We start from the raw sequence: 20,830 nt of genomic DNA, 5'->3' as shown, positions 1-20,830 counted from the left end.
CCAGAAGCGGCTTAGTCATGCCGGCCACATGACCCGGAAGCTGTCTGCCGACAAACGTTGGCTCCCTCGGCCAGTAAAGCAAGATGAGTGCCGCAACCCCAGAGTCGTCTGTGACTGGACTTAACTGTCAGCGGTCCCTTTACCTTTACCTAGGCAAGGTTTATCTTTCCTGGGCTGGATCACTCCCACGGAGATCCCTCCATGGGTTGGATGGCGCGTGCATACCCACGTTTTTCAGCATCTGTGCATGTGTGCCTGTGAATTCCAACATCTGCGCAGATGCGATTTCCAGCGCTTTGGAAGTGAGTCCCCATGCTGCGCTGGTTTAGCGCAGCGCATGAGCGGGCGGCTCGGTTCTGGGGCAGCTCATGGGCCAGTCAAACAACCTCTGTGGGCCGCTTCTGGCCCATGGGCCTTAGGTTGCTGACCCCTGATCTAGAGAGACCACACAAAGGCATTAAACTATTGAACCCCAATCAAACTGACGTTAGTTGTAGCTAAGACTGCCATTCTGTGCATGCATACTTGGAAGCAAACCCAACGGATTGGGATTTATAGAGAGCCAGTGTGGTGTAGACAGCCAGTGAAGTACAATGGTTAAAGTGTTGGAGTAGGACCTGGGAGACCACAGATCAAATTCTCACTCAGCCATGAAGCTCACAGGGTTGCCTTGGACCAGTCGCGGTTTCTCAGCCCAGCCTACCAGCCTACCTGCCTAACCTACTTCACAGAGTTGTTATGAGGATAAAATGTGTAAAGAGATAACTTTCAGCTCCTTGGAGAAAAGGTGGGACCTAAACATAAACAATGGATAAAGTAGCATATGAGTAAACCTGAATAGGACTGGACTGAAAGCAATGGGATTTAAGCTATTCACCAAGTGGTTTTACTGAGTTTAATAGGAGTTTGTCGCAACCAACTTTAGTGGATAAGGGCTCTTGTGCTTAAATTCAGAAGGGGCATGCATGTGGGGATATAGTGCACTACCCTGAGACACATTATTAATGAGTTGCTTAAAGATAAATACAGTGTTTTAACTACTAAAGACTGCACAATCCTATGCACCCAGTGAATGTAGAGATAGTGACTTCTTAGTAAATATGCTTAAGGTAGTCCATTTTCCATTACAGTCCAGTGTGTGATCAGCCTCCGATTTTAGGCTTCAGTGTTAATTCACTGGAAGACAAATTTCAGTCTGCCATCTGAAAACCAGAGCAGCTGTCTGAAACACAGTTTAGAAAACACAACATACAGATTGTTTTTCAAGTTTTAAAAAAACCCTGTTTACTGAATGTTTTCTAGTATACTGCCAAAACTTATTCTTTGATCTGTTCTTCTCCCTTCTAAAGTACAAAAGCTACGGAATAGTATATTACTCAGACACTTCTAAGGTGAACCTGACATGGGAATAAAAGTAGCGAATATTTTACTTGGCTTCCTCATTATTCCTTTCTTGATGGTACTGAACGGAATTACCCTTTCGCGACCAGATCAAATCTTTATGGTTAGCTGTACCATATGACTCCCACCGCGCTGCCTGGTTCATCTACCTTTGCCTTGAACTGGGACTCTTTGGTCTTCCAGTCTGTCTGACTTCATCCTCTGTCCTAAGCCTTTTAGTGCTTGTTTCCAGCATTGTGGCATCCATCCACTCTACCTCTCTTTCAATTCTATCTCCATGGGCTCCTTACTTTCTCCTGCTCCTTTTGGAACTACCTTTCTAGACCAGGCCTACCTGCATGCTGTGTTAATTGTGTGGATTGTTTTTAGCCCTTTAATCCTAGGTAGAGGTATGTGACCTGACTTTCATAGGCACTACAGTGTGTAGGGAATCACAACCAAAACAGTTGATAGTGGGAGTGGGAGTTTTTTTGCTATCACTGACAGCATTCTTTTTATCGTAGAATCATAGAATTGTAGCATTGGAAAGGACCCTGAGGGTCATCTATCTAGCCCTTCAATGCAGGAATCTCAGCTAGATGACAGGTGGCCATGCAACCTTTGCTTAGAAACCCCCAAAACCTGCCTTATGGGACTTTTCCAGGAATGGCCTTTAGTTCAGAGAAAGCAACATAGGCAGCTATAGTATCACAATAAAGCAGAGCAGGGGGAAGCTTCATTCTGAGCAATGTGGAGCTAATAGATCCTGTGTTGACACTGAATTTTGATAGCATCTGTTCAAGGAGACTTTGTATTGGTTTTGAGAGATGCAAGTGGCCTTTGTAACTTTTAAAATAATATTTTACTACTCTTCGATCTGCATTCAGATTGCTTATTCGGGGTCCCCGGAGGAGACTCAGCAAAGGACTTCGGATGACTAAGTCCCAAACATCAGAGAATAGTGCATATTCTTGTATATTTACATATATAAGTGGCACTGGCTGGCAATTATCAGTAGCTGCCCTGCTAAGTTCCAAAAGCTGGTTTTGATGTATAAAGCCCCGTTCACTTTGGACCAAGATACCTGAAAAATAGTCTCACCTTTTGCGTATATTAACCTGATTACTATGTTCTGCAGGTGAGGGGCTTCCATCTCATCAGCAGGTCTATGCCTCACAATACAGATTCTTGGGACTCAGGAGACAAATGAGGACTGAAGTCCTCAGATGCATGTTGGAGCTACAGTACATTTTTAGACAAGCTTGGAGTGTGCAAGGAATCTAATAGTGATTTCAGAGTGTATTTTGTTTCAGAGAGGTTTATTTTTTTTATTATGCAGCCAGAATAAATTTCTGCCCTTATGCTACTCTCAAACTTTCCCACTCTCTATTGTATAGATAGAATTACTGCAACCCCCTCTGTATCTGGTCAGAACTGAATTCCATTGACCTCAGTGGGGCTTACCTCTGGGTTAGTGGGCATTGGATTACATCCTAAATTGGTTAATGCTGGCATTTAAAATTTAATTTAAAGTCAGAGTATTTTCTCAGAATTTCATAAGCATTTAGTGGCATAGCTTTAACATTAAATTGAAAAAATGAGAAAATATTGCTGGACCCTTTATCTCCATTTTGATTCTTCCTATTAAACGCTTGGGTGTACTTTATGGGGTATGTTGCAATGGATCTCTTTCTCTCTCGCACTGCATCTTACAATGGGTTTATGAACACAATTCCCTGTGCATTTTGCTGCCACTAATTTCCCTTTCTGTCAAAAGAATTGAATGACCTCACCTATGGCAGGATGTTGGAAACATGATGTTAAAAGTAGAGGTATTTCTGTCTGAATGTTTGGAGGTCCATTATTGCAAAAATGACGTTGGAAATTCCTCTTGGTCTTTCTGTTGCAGGCATTTCCTTCCAGAGATTCCCTCTCTTTGAGGAAACGACTTCACTGTAATCTTAGAGGAAGTAAGAGGATGTAAACTACTGATTTCCATTTTTGGTGATACTTTACAGTTAATTAAAAAAAGCACCCAAGGAACTCTCTATTAGCTTTTGTAATAGCAATGGTGTCTGTCTAGTTTTGCCTGAATGGCATTTCACCATTATGCCACCATTATGACTATATAGCTCCTGAGTAGAAGTGGATTAAAAAGAATGCAAAAAAATTGGAGTTGACCAACGAGCGACTTGTGCCTTCCGTAACATATCACATGGAGCACCATAAGCATAAAGGAGAAAAGGGGATACAGTGGTACCTCGGGTTAAGAACTAAATTCGTTCTGGAGGTCCATTCTTAAACTGAAACCGTTCTTAACCTGAGGTACCACTTTAGCTATTGGGGCCTCCCGCTGCCGCCATGCCGCCACCACACGATTTCTGTTCTCATCCTGAAGCAATGTTCTTAACCCGAGGTACTATTTCTGGGTTAGCGGAGGCTGTAACCTGAAGCGTCTGTAACCTGAGGTACCACAGTATGTTCTACTATGAAGCTGCAGCTCTAGCTTCAGAGTTGAAAATACATGAGACACCTCAAGACCACTTGCCATTGACCATAATCACAGTGACATGTAGCTCTTTTTAGGTGGCTTAATTACTTTGGCAACATAAAAAGTTTACAAAATCTGTATTTCCCCAACATGGATGTGTATGTATATCCATGTCTTTATTTTTACCTATATAATTAGGTGTATGTGTTTTTTAGTGCTCTCTTAATTTGTTTTTTTCCTTAGTTTTAAAAAGCATGTATGTTTTGAAAACTGACGCTGATTTATAGATTTGCAGCATCTTGATTTTAACAGAGTAGGATGCCAGTGACACCAACTGCTTTAAAGTGGGCTAGGTGGAGAGCAGTAGGCGACGAGGCACTCAAATCAGATGTGCTTCTCATGCATGGAGTACTCGAAAGGTATGTTCCATGGCATGTTGGGACTTGGGTTTTGATTTGGGGTTGTTGTTTTTTTTGTTCTGCCATTCTGGCAGAGCTGAAAATACTCTTACCCACAGGGAATATAAAGAACGATACGCTGTAATCCAAGAAAGTGGATCAAAGTGCAAATGCTTTCCAGTTGGATTTATAAATCCAATAACTTGCACAAGTGCTTTCGCTCAGTTTCAATTTGCTCAATTTATGTGGGCTGCTGCTGGATGAGATAACACAATGCTGAGGAAGAAGAAACAAAAGGGACGGGAAGTTCTTGTATGGAACGCCATGATTCTACCCAAAGTGCAGCCCTTTCTAAGGATGTTCAGCAGTTTGGCTGGCAGAAGTAGGGAGTTAAGGCTGTTAAACAAGGTAGGGCAAAATGCAACAAAGAGAAAGAAACACAGCCTTGCTTCATACATTGATACAGTGGGATAGCTTCCACTTGAAAATTTGTGTGCCGTTCCGCATGGGGAACTTCGTGAAATGGCTCTGTGGGTGATTTTGATAATTTAAGCCAGTGGTTTTCAACCAGTGCGCTATGGCACCCTGGGGTGCCTTGAATGATAGTCAGGGGTGCCGTGGACAACACTGGCCTCTGTTCACTTTTCTTTTCCTCCGTCCTCTGATGCCCTTTGAGTCTCTGCCTCCCAAAGGTTTGTGTGACTATTTGTTGCAGCAGCTCTGGCTACCAGCTCCCCCGGCGAATGGTTCCTCTGGGGCTGGCCAGGGGGTGCTGGTTGCCAGGAGCTGAGGTGGCCTTGATGGAAGCAATTGGGTGAGGGAGCCCAGCCAGCCAGTCCACTAGCCCCAACTCTTGGGAATGGACAGACAAGTGGGAGGCCAGGCAGGCAGGGTGTTCTGGCCTTTCTTGTGCTTGCTGTGTGCAGTTCCTGCCTGGGAGCTGAGTGCCCGGCACAGAAGGGGAGCCTTTCTGCCATGCTGTGCCGGCATCAAGATGGTAGTCTCACGTTCACCTTCAGCCAGTCCCCGCTGGGCCTCTAAGGCTGGGGGCATCTTCTTCCGAGGCCCCTGTGGGGTGGGGTGAGGAGGTGCCCCAGGCACTCCAGCAGCTATCTATGCCGCTGCTGCCTGGATACACCAGTGATTGAATCTGCATGCAAGGCAGATGATCTGTGACCCTTCCCTGTGGGAGCTGCAGCTACAATTCTCTCCTCTGGCCTAATGGGCCCAAACAAGTTCAGTCTTTGGGGGAAGTGGGGTGTGTATTGTTTAGGTTTAACTCTTCTCTCTGTTTATCAGCCAGGGTGTGCTGAAAAATGGAAATTTGTGCCTCTTCTGTTGATCAAATACACAGTAAAGTTTGGAAACAAACAGAGACATTAGCACGTAGACTGATGGAGGAACGGGGTGCTGAAGATATGCATGCTAGCAAGAGTAAATGGGCTGTAAAGCATTCTGGCACTTTTTATTATATGCATATTTAATCACAGGGAGAGCGAAGGAGTCTAGCAATGTTCTGTACTGCTCTTTTTTGTTGTTGTGCTGTTTGAATTTCATAGAAGGCAGAGTCCTGAGACTTTGGTAGCAACCTTTGAAACAATAATATATTGTTTTACTTTGCATACATATAGGCAGAGGGAGTTGTAATATTTCACAAATGTGGGACCCAGCCAGTCAATTATTTCAATATGCAGCTCACACACTTACCATTACCTGCAAGTTTCCCCCTGTAGAGAGAGGTACAAATTTAATTATAATTATACCTTATGCTGTATGACCCACTTACTCTTCTACCCACGTACAATAAGACTGATCTGAACAATGCATCTGATGTTCTAGATCTGGCCCTTCTTATTAATATAGTTATATTAAAATGTAACGGTAATATTTCAAAGGGTTGGACCTCTTGGTCTCTTCTGTAAAACAAAACTGGTTTTGTTGGGTTCCTGCTCCTACCAGCCACAGCCATCATGGCCAGTGGTCAAACGTAATGGGATCTGTAGTCCAGCCATACCTTCTCTATCCTTTCCCTACCCCCAGGATGTTCAATTTCCCTACCCCCCCCCCCCGGGGAATCAATTTCCTGAGCCAAGTGATGGGTTGGTATGTTCTAATGGGAATGGGAAAACCCTGATACTGTATGTGTGTGTTTTAAAGTATTTTATTGTTATGTATAGTTTAAATATTTGTAATCTTTGGAGAGCTTTCAGTCTGAAATTTGTGTATTATTAAATGTTATAATAAAGAAGTAGATTGCGTTCTGTGAGCTAAGCTGAGGGCTGAAAGGAGAATTATCTGGGGGAGGGGAACAGGGTAGGTTGTTGTGTTAAAAACAGCAAAATAAATTAAGTACTTTATAGACAAAGTACCAGCACCAATATTTTGAACGTTCCTATGAATTTGCTGCCCTAATGCTTTCAAATATACACCCTAATGCACCAGCAGCCTAACAGATTCTTTGTCATGCTTTGAATGTTTGTTAGATAATGATGGTGATTGTATTATATTTTTTTCTTGCAGATTATAACCAGGAGAATTTCAAATCCCTATCTGGAAAATCCTCCAGGCAAGGTAATTTTTTTAAAACCTCATTTAACAACTCTTTCATGTCTTCATTCTTTTGAGATATGTATTTCATTAATGCTGCCTTGAAGCTAGGTACATTTGTTCATCTTCGAGTTTGTAACAGCTAATGTGGGTTACAGCTTTCTAATGTAAATAGATTTTAATATCGCTGATAAGGAATCCCTTATCCAAATACGAAAAGCTTGGTGAAATCATGCTTGTACTTGTCAGATGCGTTCTGTAACTTTTATGTAGTGCTAATGCTATAACCTTGTATGCTTGCATAATTTATTGTTTGTCCAATTTGTCTTTTCTTTTAGATTTATGGAGAGGGTGCCTCATGCGCTGGGAGAGCTCTCAGAAATGTTTTCATTCTACAAGCTTCTGATCTGATGAAAGACAGAATGTCTCTGATGGGACTTTGCAGGTAGCCATGTTTGCCTTAGTTTAACAAAACAGTTTTCTCCTTACTATTTCTCACTCCCTTGCATTTGCAGCACTGGACTGGCTACCATACGTTATCTGCACTGGCAGGTATCTTCCTGGGCCAAGGAGAAGCAAACTGTCCCTCCTTATCCTAGAATGTTCTTTGTATACCAGGATCCTATTAGTAATGACAATGCACTTGGATGTGATCAAAGCTGATGGTTTAGATTATTAATTTTATTCCCATTTTGTGTTGTGTTGCTTTTGTGTGCTATTCCTGAAAATATTTTGTTAGTAACCTGTGCTCTGGTTTAACAAACTTTGTTTGATCTAATATAATGTATGCATGTGTTGCCAAATAATAAGTGCATTTCTTCGCTGGTAACTGGGGAGGGAATCTACAAAGAATGGAGATTGTTTTCATGACCCTGTCATAAGAATCTGCCCTCAGGGAGGCAGTGTAGCGGTGCTTCTGACTTGTGCAATGTTTCTTACCTTTTGATTGAAATGCAATCAGTAAAAAAAGAATCTTTTATTTATAGCATTTGGTATATGTTCTTTGTAGAGAAACTTCCAGACTATTTGAGAAGAAATTGATTAGCTAACCAACATATAGCAAAACTTTGTTTTCTTGTTTTTATAACAAATAATTGAAAGGATCTTTTAAAAAAAAGCAATTCTTTTTATAATTTGCCACCTTTAAAAAATACATGCAGATTTATTATTCTGCCAAACTGAAAAATGGTGACGCTGTCTGCCAATTCTTTCCTGAAAGAATAAGGTTTGTTCACATTTTAAATGTAGGAGTTGGTTTGTTGACTGCAAAGATCTCATACATGTGCCTGATGTTGAAATGTGTTGCCTCTCTGTTGCCCACATAATATCCCATGTTAATGGTACAGCCAGACTTCAAGGTTGGGAGAAGATGAAATAATTCTCAAGTGACTTCTAGGGAAGTTAAATTATCTGTGTAGGGAAGCTAGTAGTTTAGCCTGAGGGGGATGACTGGTTGCAACTAGTTGCATCTTGAGATAATAAGGAAGAATCTTCTGGAGGAGGAGAAATTGTTTGCAGGATGAAATGCAAGTTGTTGAACAATGTGGTTCATTTTGTACTTCAGGATTGGGGAACTTGTAGCCCTCCAGATGCTGTTGGGCTCCAATTGCCATCAGCCACAAACATGATGGTCAGTTGTCAGGAATGATGGAAGGTGTAGTGTAAAATTATCTGGAAGGCATGAGGTCCCCCATTCTTATGGTACTTGGAATACCAGCATCAGATTTAATGGGATGTGCTGGAAAAGTTGCCCCTTCCTTCATAAGTGGCCTGTGCAGCACAAAGTGCCATTTCATCAGCTATGGATGGCAACTAAGGTGTGACCCATCCTGGACAGATTGGGCACTTCCAGACAGTTGCTGCTTTTTGGTGACATACAGTCGTACCTTAAATTCCGAATGCCTTGTGAGTTGAATGTTTTGGCTCCTGAACGCCACAAACCTGAAAGTGAGTGTTCTGGTTTGTGAGTGTTCTTTGGAACCCGAAAGTCTGCAGCTTCCGCGACTTCCAATTGGCTGCAGGAACCTATACATTTGGTTGCAGCAAACATAAGAGTAAAAACAAGTGGACAAGATGAAATCTCCCAAAAATATATGCTCAATAACACACGAACAAATAAATCAATCGGGGAATTATCATCGAAGTAATCAACTAGCCAAGCATAAAGGAAAGCATAAAGAAAAGGGAGGAAATCAAATCGCTCAATCTTACAAATGTCACTACATAAATCCATAATTTTTTTTTACTTGTTTAGGAGAAGTTGCATTGGATCTGAACTCGTAGACTGGCTTTTAAAGCGCTGTCCTTTCATAAAGAGCAGATCTACAGCAGCTGGTATCTGGCAGCTCCTACTGAATATGAGAATTGTGTTATCAGGTCAGTTTTATGAAAGCAAGTCTAACCTGTTTTACGAAGGTATTCAATTTCCCTTCCTGTCCTCATCTTTCCCTGGGCATTAGATTTATTATGTTTACAAAGGGGGAGAGAAAAAGACAGATATCTGTTGTTCTGTTGGGCTCCCTCTGTGCTGCTTTGGTATATATTTCACATGCGATCTTTCATATCCTGAATAATTATGATGAGCTATTTACTAGATATTTTTGCCCAGGGACATACTTGTCAACTTTCAGAATGTACATTCTTTTCTCTCCCCTACTCCCTCCCTCCTTTTACCTTGATACTTTCCTTATCCTGTTGCTAAATACTGTGCAGCTGAGTAAACAATACAGTAGTTCACCATATGATTATGGTGGAGCCTTTTTAGTATATTGAAAGGGACCTTTGACTGAAGAATTGCAAATTCTGTCCCTGTTTCCCCTGTATTACGTTTTAGATAGCAAGCTCTGCATAACAAGGAGTTTACATCTTGTACTCCATAAAGTGTATGCACACCGATGACCCTATATTTTATAAATAAATGAATTCTTGAAAGATGGCTTTGAATAAGGAGTACTCTTTACCTTTGCAGCTTTTCTTCTGTCGCTGTTTTCAGGCTCACAATCATTTATCCATGTTCAGGCCACTGCCAAGTCTTCTGCCTCCTTAACAAGAGATGGCTCCCTTTCTCCATTTATTGCTGAACCACCTAGTCACCTCTCATCTCTGTTGTGGTTCTTTACATGTTGGGGCTCCATTAAGCCTTGACTCATGTCTTTGGGAATTTCAAAATTCCCTGTGTAATGTAATTTTTCTCTTCCATGGCTGGGATTGTGTCTGCTCCATTCTTTCAAGCTTCATGTCACTTCTGCACCAGTTTTTATTTATCCTTGTCTTACTTTGAAGGGATTCTGTGTCATTGCCACTGACTATAACTTGATTTGTACATGGCCTTTGCAGCATGGTAGCTGCTTAAAAAAGCAATTCGTGAAGATTATTCCAACTTCAAGCTGTCTGTGTAAAGCACCTCCTCACACACTTCCAGCCATGCTAAAGCAATCCCTGTTTTGGGTAATTGCTTTTGTTAGCATGCTTGATATTGCAGGAGAAGCTGCTTCACATGACTTCATGTTGGGTTTTTTATGTTGCTTAAAATGTTGAAATGGTATCTGTATATAGCCCAGTGTATAGCTCAGTTCACAGTGTGTTTTCCACATGATCTGTATTCAAAACGTATTTTATATGATTGGTCTGTACGTGTGAACTAGCCCTACGTTGTCAACTGAAGCTAAATTACTCAAATTAAATTACAATTTTCCAATACTTGCTTAGCAGTTACTTCAAGTTTTTGGTTTTGTGGCAAGCTGATAGAAAACACTAAGAGTAATAGAATTATCCCCCCTTTTTTTACACAGTGGATAAACAGATTTATTTTCAAGACAAGTACGTTTTCTACCAGTTCTCAGCTGATGAGTGTACATATCTTTTCTGTGAATATGAAAGAGATGATGGATGGAAAAATGGTGTGAAACTCTTATTGCAGCTAGTGCCTGTTATTCCTCCAAGGATTAATACCTGTAATCTGTAAGTATATTCTCCGTGCAATTCTTACTGAAAGTTCTGCAGATGACTGGGTTATATCTGTTAAATAAGCGACCAGTCTTCCCTTCTACTTTATGCATATTATCACAGAGGCTGTTGCCTGTGAAAACTCCTACCATAATCGTCCTAGTTACATTGTATAAACTGTGTGGCTACTTGGTTTGTGTTACCTAAATCAGCCTATAGCTGGCACTGTATTATTTAGAGGAAGCACTCTTATGGGAAAGAAGTCTTGCAGCAGGCTAGCCATATTTTATTGAATGATTTTAAATAGGTTTGAGTTACTATAGTAACTTGTATCTCAGAGGGTCCCAAACTGTGGTACATGGAGCTCAGTGGTTCACAAGCTTCATTCAGGTGGTCCATGAAGAAGAAGTCCACATTAAATATTCATATCTGTTCTTAATTGTATTTTTATTGTTTTTTATTTCTCATATTGTATATTTATTGTATTACAATTTGAATTCTATCTATTAAGAAATTAAAGAATCAATAAAAATACAATTAAAGATAATATAGCATTGCAGTTGCTACAGCAGGCAGCAAAATCATTTAGTGGTCCACCAAGACCTTCAGCATGGGGGCGAGTTTGGGAACCACTGTCATAGGGGGTCTAAGGTCAGGTAGAAAGGAAGTGGACAGGCAAGGGTGCTGTCTCTGCATAAGGGAGGCATAGGGCTGATGGGTCTCCTTGCTGTAAGTGTTCCTGTGCACTTATGAGATATGGGACGCGGGTGGCGCTGTGGGTGGCACAGAGCCTAGGACTTGCAGATCAGAAGGTCAGTGGTTCGAATCCCTGCGACAGGGTGAGCGCCCATTGCTCGGTCCCTGCTCCTGCCAACCTAGCAGTTCGAAAGCACGTCAAAGTGCAAGTAGGTAAATAGGTACCGCTCTGGCAGGAAGGTAAACGGCGTTTCCGTGCACTGCTCTGGTTTGCCAGAAGCGGCTTAGTCATGCTGGCCACATGACCTGGAAGCTGTACGTCAGCTCCCTCGGCCAGTAAAGCGAGATGAGCGCCGCAACCCCAGAGTCGGCCACGACTGGACCTAATGGCCAGGGGTCCCTTTACCTTTACCTTACACTTATGAGATACATAAGCCAGAGGCCTCCTCCAGTGTAAACCTGGAAGTCAAGAGGCATCAAAGAAAGGAAGTGAATTTCATGAACTGATTTGAATCAACTAGCCAAATTCACAACAGAAAGAGAGGGTGCCAAGGGCAAGCTGGGGTTAGGCTGGGTCCCAGTTACTCCAGTTAGGCTTTCTCTGTAGTTCATGAGAAGCTGCCATGATGAAGACAAGTCCTTCTTCAGCTCAGACCTCCTTGCGCCCCTCATTTGATTACAGATAACAGGGTGGTGTCTTGCCACCCTTTGATTGACCTTAAAATGTAAGAGTTTAATTCCTTTGGGTGCCATTCCTGAAGCAGGGCTGCAGTTCAGCCTCTGTATATGTCACTGTGAATTATTGTACTAGATTATTGTACCCTTTGGCTTCTACAGTGGCATTTCTTCTTAACTTGGGCAAGTTTGAATAAATAAAAGCATTTAGAGGAAGACAAATTGATGGGACACTTCAGTTATAGCATGACGTGTCTTAATCAGAATATTTTAGTCCACACACCTCACTTCCCTGTTTTTAAGAACATCCTTTAACTTAAGGTCTAATTCAGCTTTTCCAGGGTGGTGTTCCCAATATGTTAAAGCCTCCTATCAACATCAACCAACATTCCTAATGGCCAGGGATGATGGATGTTGTAGTTCACATTATCTGGAGGGCACCAGGCAAATCAGAGCAGTCCTTTACAAACCTTTCCTTTAAGAAAAACCAAAACTTTTTGCTTTAACAGGAACAATAGAAAAATAGAAGACACAACTGAGACCAATGCTGAAATTCTTGCCCGTCTCACTTCTGCGGTGAGTCTTTCAACAAACATTTCTTTACTGTATTGAAAAGTGATATGTTTGTGACCGACTGTGGTCTCAAGGAACTGTAATGCTCACATCATGGTTCTAATCTCTTGCGCATAATTTTAATGGCAATAGATTAAAACTGTAATATAATTGTATTTTGGCCTTCAACTGAAAGATTCTCAGGGTGGCTAAAAATTAAAACAGTTACTTTTTTAAGGCAGTTTTAAAATATAATACCTGATAACCCCAAAGTGTAGGTGTGGGAAGGAGGGGAATGTAGACATACTGAGATTTGGGGCCGTTTTTTGTTGATTCTTCCACACAAGAGGCACTAACAAATTGACCACAAGGCTCCCAGTTGAGGGTCTCCTAGCTGATTCTGACCATGGGTGTGGCAGTGCCATTATAGGCAACTCCCATTTTGCACATGTTTGATTCATGTGTGACCACGCATGCGCGTGCCAGGTTCAGCACCAGAAGAGGATGGAATGGGGACAAGCAGGCTTATGCACGCTCTGCCAATGCACGCGATGACCCAGAATATAACCCCCGCGTAAATAGGGGGTGGCCTATATTTAACGCAAGGCAAAATAGTTGAACTATTTGAGTAAATAGTTTTATTGGAATTGTTGGGAGTCTAAACCCCATACAAAATTTCCACAAAGTGAACAAAGGCCTGCTTTTATCAGTGTTGAAATGCGTGCAGAAGGATTATTTGCCAATTCAGAGTGTAACAATAATCGACACATAAAATACTAATGTGAATTTTAGCCACATGAACTGAAGCCAAGGCTAGTGAAGAACTAATTATGCCTGTGTGTGTAATACTGCTTTTCCTGTCACTTGGCAGGATGCTTTTTAGAACCAATGAGGTATGTTTTCTTGTATCTCCCCCTGCTCAATTCCCACAAGGGTTCAGTATCTGTAACTGAGCTTTTAGAAGATATATTTTCTCAGAATTAATAGTACAAGCTTCTTTTTCTCGAGTCTGGCTAGAACCTGTTGGTAAAAGGAAACACATACTTGTTTGAAACAATGGAAGGGCGAAGGACTTCTTGAGCGATAATAGCTGTGTGGAATGGTGCCAAGTTGGTCAGGTTGCAGGAAACAACAGCAAAGCATTTGCTTTTGTGTCAGAAACATAATATATTAATTATTATAAATTACATTTACTGCTTTGTCTTTCCACCTGATGAGAAATCCTTCCTAATGTGGCATAGTGTGTAATAAAGTGTAATACATGTGAAACATAAAAGAATGAATATTTGATATGTGGGCTGCATTTGAAATGGTACAGAAACTTGAGGGTCAAGAAGATGGGTTGCTGTCGTCCATAGAAATGTCACCGCTCTCTCTCCACTTCTCTGTCTAGTTGAGTAGGGATCTAGTGTGTGTGTTTCTGGTGTAGGGCAACCGGGATAAATGAGAGATTCTTCTGGTTTACCACTTGCCTTGCTGCCCAACAGTCTCCCTGCCTGAGTTGACGCAATTTTTTGATTGACTTGCCTAAGATCCAGGACAAAGCATCGTCTTTCAGAAATCCCACCGCCCTAGATGTCAATTCCACCTTTGAAATTCCCTTTGAAATGTATCTGTGTGGGGGCTTGTTGTCTATTTGTATGGTTGCAAGTTGTTTTGGGTTTCCCTGGGCAAGATAAAGCGACTGACAGATTTAATAAATAAAATAGAAGCATAGAAAAATAGAAAAACCCAAGAACAGGAAGGAACACAAACATTTAACTCTATTGTATGCCATTTGGCTTTCTTGGAAGATTTGGTACACACATGCACAACCTTTGAGAGGCAAAGGAGCAAAAGATTTGAGCAAGTGTCTTAACATCAGGATGCAAATATTAACCCATCATGCTTACTAGTCTAAGATATCCACACACCCCCATCTCTAATATTATTTAGGAGCCTCAAAATGAACTAATTTTTAAAGCTGGCAAAATATGTGGAAAGCATAATGAGAAAGAATTAGTCTTGCACTCTGTTAGAACAAAAACTAAATTTCCCCCAAAGTTCTCAGGATATTGAATATACAAGGGCATTCTCCACTTCAGGTTTTAAATCTGCAGAAAGCCTTAATTTGTGCTTTTTTAATGTAAATCTTTCCTGGCCTGAAAATGATTTTTATTTTTTTTACTGTTCCTTTTCAAAGAGAGATCCGTGGGTTCCATAAATTAATAATTAAATTTGGGTGATTACAACCTTTATGAAAGCTGCTTCGGTTTTACTGGTCGACACAGTGTCAATCTCTTGACATTTAATGTTCAGTAAGTTTTGGGTTGCATATGCAGGAAAGGTCCTGAACATACTAATTGCATAAATTGATTGAATGATTCCTTGTGAATCTGACAGTAGTCTCAGATGGTATCTCCACGATGACTGAACTACAGTATTCATCTTTTCCATGGCCATGTCATCTCTAATCTTGTAACCATGATATCTGACCTTTTCCCTCATGATGATCCATCTGGGTTTCAACTGTGTAGACTTTAAATTATTAAAAGGATTATTAAGGGGATATCAAAAATGATTAATATGAATATGAACTCTTGCTGATATATGGAAGTGCTGAGTGCTTGGAGCAATCTCAAGCTAATGCCAATGTGCAAATTCCATTTCCAATATTGAAAGTTAAAGAAAAAGGAATTCTTGGGGATGCCTCAGAATTCTTTTTCTGAGGCCTTGTGCTGTTCTTGTTTTACTTGTTAATTTTTCCACATATGTCAAATGACTTTATGACAGTTGTGGGGAACTTTGGTCCTCCAGATGGTGCTGAACTAAAACTCCCATCATCCTTATTCTTTGGCCACACATGCTGGGCATGATGGGAGCTGTTGTTCAGCAACATCTGGAGGATCAAGAGTTCCCCACCTTTGCTTTATGGTACCAGTAATAATAATTGACATTTATTTATATAGCACCATTAATGCATGTGGCTCTGTGCACAATTAAAACAATAAATTCTGCACCAAAGGGTATACAATCTGAAACAACAAATATGAACAGTACAATAAAAATCAGTAGTCTAATATGCACAATACACAGCCTGTTACACCCAGTGAAGAAAAACTAGGTAGCCGGACCAAAACAACTCAGGGGAAAACAATGTTTTAAATAGAGATTTGAACATATGAAGTGAGCCCACAAATGTTCTGGAAGAGGATTCCAAGCATATGGAGTAGCAAGAGAAAAAGGATGGAGACACAATAAACACTTGGATGAATTAGAAGCACAGAATTAGAAGAACAAAGAGAGTGATTAGACGTATATTAGGACACTAAGTCTGAGAGATAGGAAAGAGACTGACCATGAAGAGCTTTAGAAGTAAAGACAAGAGGTTTATAAAATATTTGAGTTAATGGGCAGCCAATGAAGTGGCTGTAGAAGAAGAAAAACATAATCTGATCGTTGCACCAAGAAAATAATCTTCCCTGCAGCGGTCAATGGTTGCTCCCTTGAGGTCTTTCCAAAGTTCAGCTATTGTTAACCTCACAGCCATTAAAAGGTGGCCAATAGAAATCTTGCTAGTGGTATCCCTGTTGCTATTCAAAAAGAGATTAAGGAGTGTCAGTTGCAGTGATGTGTTATCTTTTGAACTTCATCAAAAAGAGCAACCCAAAAGGATTGAGTCTGTGGACAGGACCACCACATATGGCATTATGTACTCTTATCCCACTCCCATAATAAGGGATAAGCTGACAGTCATGTTCCAAAGGCAGTGATGCATACTAGGTAATTTTTTTAAAAAAAACTTTTTGGGTGAAATTAAGTATTTGCACAAAAACCTTACTCACTTGATAGGCAATTATTTCTACGCGCTTATGTGGCTCCCGATATTAGTATTTCTTTTTTGAAATATGGGATCCAATCTCATGCTTTCCCAGTATTTCCTACATTGGCCATAATGGTCACAGCAATAGCTGTTTGCCAGGAAAGAAGACTCCTTGGATATTAATCTTTGCATTATAACAAAGCACAACGCATAGATTCACTGGCTGTATGCTTCTGCTGATAGTAATTTCAGGGCATTCAGTGATGTTTGGGGTGTTGTAGAAGGAACCTTTTACCTTTTATTGTAGAAAAGGAACATCTCATGACATAAATATTGGGTGGTAACCAATGAAGTGCTTCCTCTAGCGCAAGGATTTTTGATTGTGCAACAGAACTTCTTCTCCATCTCTCCTTGTGTGCCCTGTGTGCCTTCCCTCCCCCCTTCCAAATCTACCTCAGTGGTTTGGGAGAACCCCCAGAACAGATTTAGGGAGCCTCTAGGAAGAGGATAAGTTTTGTTGTTTTGCCAGAAGTGCTAACAGAAGCACTTCACTGGAAACCACCCATTATGTTCTATAAACACCCAGTGCTGATCCATTAAGCTGCATGGGAGAGAGGATGATGGCACTGATGAAACGAACAATTGCAAATTGTTTTCCTCTTGTGTAGCTATCTTTGCTTATGCCAGTTGTGTTAATGTGGTTGCTAATTGCTGAACTGAATCAAATATATTTTTTATGAGCATACTGCCACTTAGGAAATAGCACTATCCTATCTGAGTTCATTCAGAAGCATGAACAATTTTCAGCGGCTCTTTCTTTTGGACAACTGTGCAGAGGATTGTTTCCTAACTCTAAGAGATCCAGATTGCTAGAGTAGATGGTTTGCTCTGTATATGTAACAACTTCCTGCTTATGGGCACGACTGTAAAACTTTGTCTTTTTGGTGTGTTAGGTGCAGAGAGAATTGGCGGCTGTTCTTGCTCTTAAGGCAAGAAAATCAGGTGAGTGTATTCAGGTTTGGATTTTGCATTTTCAGACCATATTAAGAGAAAGAAATATAGTATAAAGCTTATTTAATGTGACAAGAAGTGCTTGACATTTTCTTCTGTTTTCCTTCTTTCTTACTCTTCAGTAAATGTTCACCTGATGAGCTATTATAATAATTGATCTACTAGTCTAAGCTGTTTGTAACAGCTTCTCCTACAAGTCAAGTGTTCTTTTTGCTTATCTTTTTATATTTTGTATATTAATGCTTATATATCCATTGCCTTCAGTTGAAACGTATACATTCAGATTTTGAAGATTGTTTTTTTTGTCACCACCCATGCATAAGAGTTATGTTTTGCAATAGTACCACATGACTTTTTCCTTTTTTAAAAAAAATCTTCCTAAATATAATATAACACATGAGTTAAATCACAAGGCTTGCCAAGGTTGCATGAACCTGTTCTTTTTAAAGCTGAGCCCATCATAGTTTGGTTTAGGCATGAACATGATGTGTGGACTTTGAGAAATATACAAAAGGGATATACCTTAATATATTTCCTGGCCCCCCCTCCTTTAACTTCTGTTAATATTACTTGTATGTATTGCTTGCTGATACTCAACAAAGGCAAATGGGATACATGGAAAAGCATAACTGCCTGATTTGTGGCTACTCTCAGTTTGTTCCATGTTTCAGGCATTTGTCAACATCAGTCATTTAATGTTGTGTCAGGTACAAAATGAGAGTTTGCAAAATGTGGATGTTGTGGACAGTTAGCGAACAGCACCAATAAACTGCTTGGGCTTTGGGTTGGTAGAGGAACTAGAATAGTGTCATTGGCTGCCCCAATATCTGTGGAAGGGTGCATGAGATTCTTAGGGGTCTTGGCACTCAACCAGGGTCTGTGTTCCTTTGGGGACAATGAGGCATGGTGGAGTCTACAGTGTCTTTGAAATATGACTTATGACAGCCTGCCAATATGGCTCTGGCCTTCACTTCAACTCATCCAGTTCTCCTTTTCCCACAACCCCTAAATTTTAAAAGGATACATTTTTTCCTATATATGGCATCACGCCCCCATCACCTGCAAAGCCTCCTGCCTGGTTGATGATTTCCATTGATAGCTTAATCATTTGCATAGGCGCCGACTCCATGGGGCCTGAGGGGGCCCGAGCCCCCTCAAAAATTCATTTGGGGGGCTCCGCCCCCCCCCATAATCTCGGGCGCCCCTCCAGCAGAGCGCCGCCGCTGCTCACAGAGGGAAATTGCAGGTTTCTTTTCCAAAAAAAACCACCCCACCCCATGTCCGTGTGCTCGTCCCCGGCGCTTCCTCTGGAAGGCCGGAGCAGGCGGGATTGCCATGGCAACTCGTTCCTTGCGAAGGGGGCGGCAGCGGCGGCTCCCGCTCTGGCTCTGCTGGGAGCGCGCGCGCGCGGTAGCATGGGCTGCCTAGACCGCAATGCCTCTGCCATCGGAATGCCCTGAGGCGCCTGTCCCGGGCCGGGCCTTTTTCTCCTCCTTTTTCTAACTGACAGGGTGAAGGTGGGCCTAGGAGGGAGGTCGCTCGGGGACGCTGTTTCTCGGCTGGCCGACAAGCCAATGACGACAACGTCTTCTGAGGGGGTGGGGGGGCGGCCACGTGCGCGCGAAGGATCCTGACGAGACGCGAGTCAGCCCCGGCCACGCCTGCCTCGGAGCTCCGAGCGAGGCGGGCGGCGGCTCAAGAGAGCGTTAGCTTTTCCTTCTCGGCGAGGGCGAAGCTCCTGACTCGTCAGCGGCCGGACGCAACGCCAGGGACTAGCGCCGTGGCCAGCGTTCGGGAGGTGCTGGCTCTCCTCCGGCGTTGGTGACCGCGGCGGTCAGCTGGTCACCCCCGCCTCCTCCCCACCTGCTCCCTCGCCAGCCAGCCAGCCGCGCGCCCTAGCCGGAGAGCCCCGGCTGTCCCCGTCGCGCAATCGGCTGGATCTCCCTTCAGCAGGCCGTGCTCACAACTCGGCCCACGGACCCCCCAGCAGCAGATCTCCGGCCCAGCTGAAGAATCCGGCAACAAGCCCCCTCCTCCCCAATCGCTCTGCCGAAATACGCTCCAAAACCCCCCAGATAGGCCGCCGGCCGCCAAGTCTCGTGGCGCCCTGAGCGAAGGTCTCTCCCCAACACCGCCACCTCGAACTGCGTTCTCCCGGCTACCCGAGCGAACCAGCGGCAGGACCCCGGTATGGGCCCCCCCAATATTTTTTATAAGTCGGCGCCCCTGATCATTTGCTCCCAACACCTTTTGTCATTCTTAGTGACTTCTATCCCAGGTGAGGCCCTGGCCTGGAAAAAAGACTTAGCCTGTATTTTTCACTGCCCTGGCATCTTTCTGTCAATACTACAGATTGACATTCACTAACTCTAGCAGTGCCCTTGCACCCCCAAACTCTGTTACTCCAGATCTAGAACAGTATTATTGCTAGTGGAAGCTCACCCTGTTGTGGGGATTCAAACCCCCAACGTTCTGATCGGCAGGTCCAAGAGGCTCAGTGGTTTAGACCACAGTGCCACCCGCCAGCATTTAAAAACTCAGTATAGAGAAGCCTAGGTGCAATGTTGTAACAATGTCTACTTATTTAGCTTCCCTTGTAATGGTATCTTAGGATATTTCTGACAGAAAGATCTGTAATGTCATTTTTGCTGAAGATGCCAAAATGATATTGGAATATATGAAGAATTCCAAATCCCAAATTTGGTAGAATAAATTTAAATTCAACCACAGAGGGGCTGCTTGCCTAACTTTATTCCTGTTTGTTCAGATTTCAAACCATGCCCACAAAATATGTGACTGGTAAATTATTTAATATACTAACATAACAAGTGACGGTCATTGTATTTGTGGAGCAGGCCAGGTTGAATACATTGTCCACTGTATTCGTTATTGCCCTTTATACAATTCACCTAGGAATAGATCCCCCTATTCATTCCAATATTCTTTAGAAGGTCAATCAGATGATTTTATAATTAGATGGTAGCTTTACATGTGCTAGCAGCAAGAAAGTTACAAAGCCAGAAAAATATTTACTGCCAAGAAGATTTTTAAAATCTAAATTATTTTGGGAACTTTATAATTGTAAGTGTTCATAATTTGCAGCTCTGAAAATGGATATGCTTTAACTTGTCTTGGTTTTTTTGTGTTATTTTATATAGTAATGGTCACTGGGTATAAACAATTAAGAAAATGACGAGCAAATATCATTGATGATAGTTTCACATGTCATGTTATCATACGACATGTTATCACTGACAATCACTTATATTTACATGTGGAACAATTAGGTTAACTGATGACATGGAGAGAAAAAAACCTATTTCAGGAAATGGA

At 42.0% G+C, this 20,830-nt stretch overlaps 1 protein-coding gene across 4 annotated transcripts in view; it reads left to right on the top strand.

Moving 5' to 3' along the window:
• Positions 1 to 20,830, top strand: part of RAPGEF5 (Rap guanine nucleotide exchange factor 5) — a 127,966-nt gene that overhangs the window by 8,704 nt on the left and 98,432 nt on the right. For 3 of the 4 annotated variants that reach the window (XR_014517659.1, XM_083467970.1, XM_083467972.1), the window contains exons 2-7: positions 6,790 to 6,840; positions 7,155 to 7,261; positions 9,071 to 9,192; positions 10,608 to 10,776; positions 12,642 to 12,708; positions 17,440 to 17,488. Coding sequence is in view for 3 of the 4 variants with exons in the window: in XM_083467970.1 (XP_083324096.1) it covers positions 6,790 to 6,840; positions 7,155 to 7,261; positions 9,071 to 9,192; positions 10,608 to 10,776; positions 12,642 to 12,708; positions 17,440 to 17,488 (565 nt within the window). In the remaining variant the exon portion in view is untranslated. Of the gene's footprint in view, positions 1 to 4,527; positions 4,678 to 6,789; positions 6,841 to 7,154; positions 7,262 to 9,070; positions 9,193 to 10,607; positions 10,777 to 12,641; positions 12,709 to 17,439; positions 17,489 to 20,830 lie in introns of those variants that run through there. The other variant, XM_083467971.1, reaches the window with a different exon arrangement.

The sequence above is a fragment of the Podarcis liolepis genome (assembly GCF_965112155.1).
Source record: "Podarcis liolepis genome assembly, chromosome: 12".
NCBI lineage: Eukaryota > Metazoa > Chordata > Lepidosauria > Squamata > Lacertidae > Podarcis > Podarcis liolepis.
The sequence above is the reverse complement of the archived record's forward strand: the minus strand, read 5'-3'. Positions and strand labels throughout refer to the sequence as shown.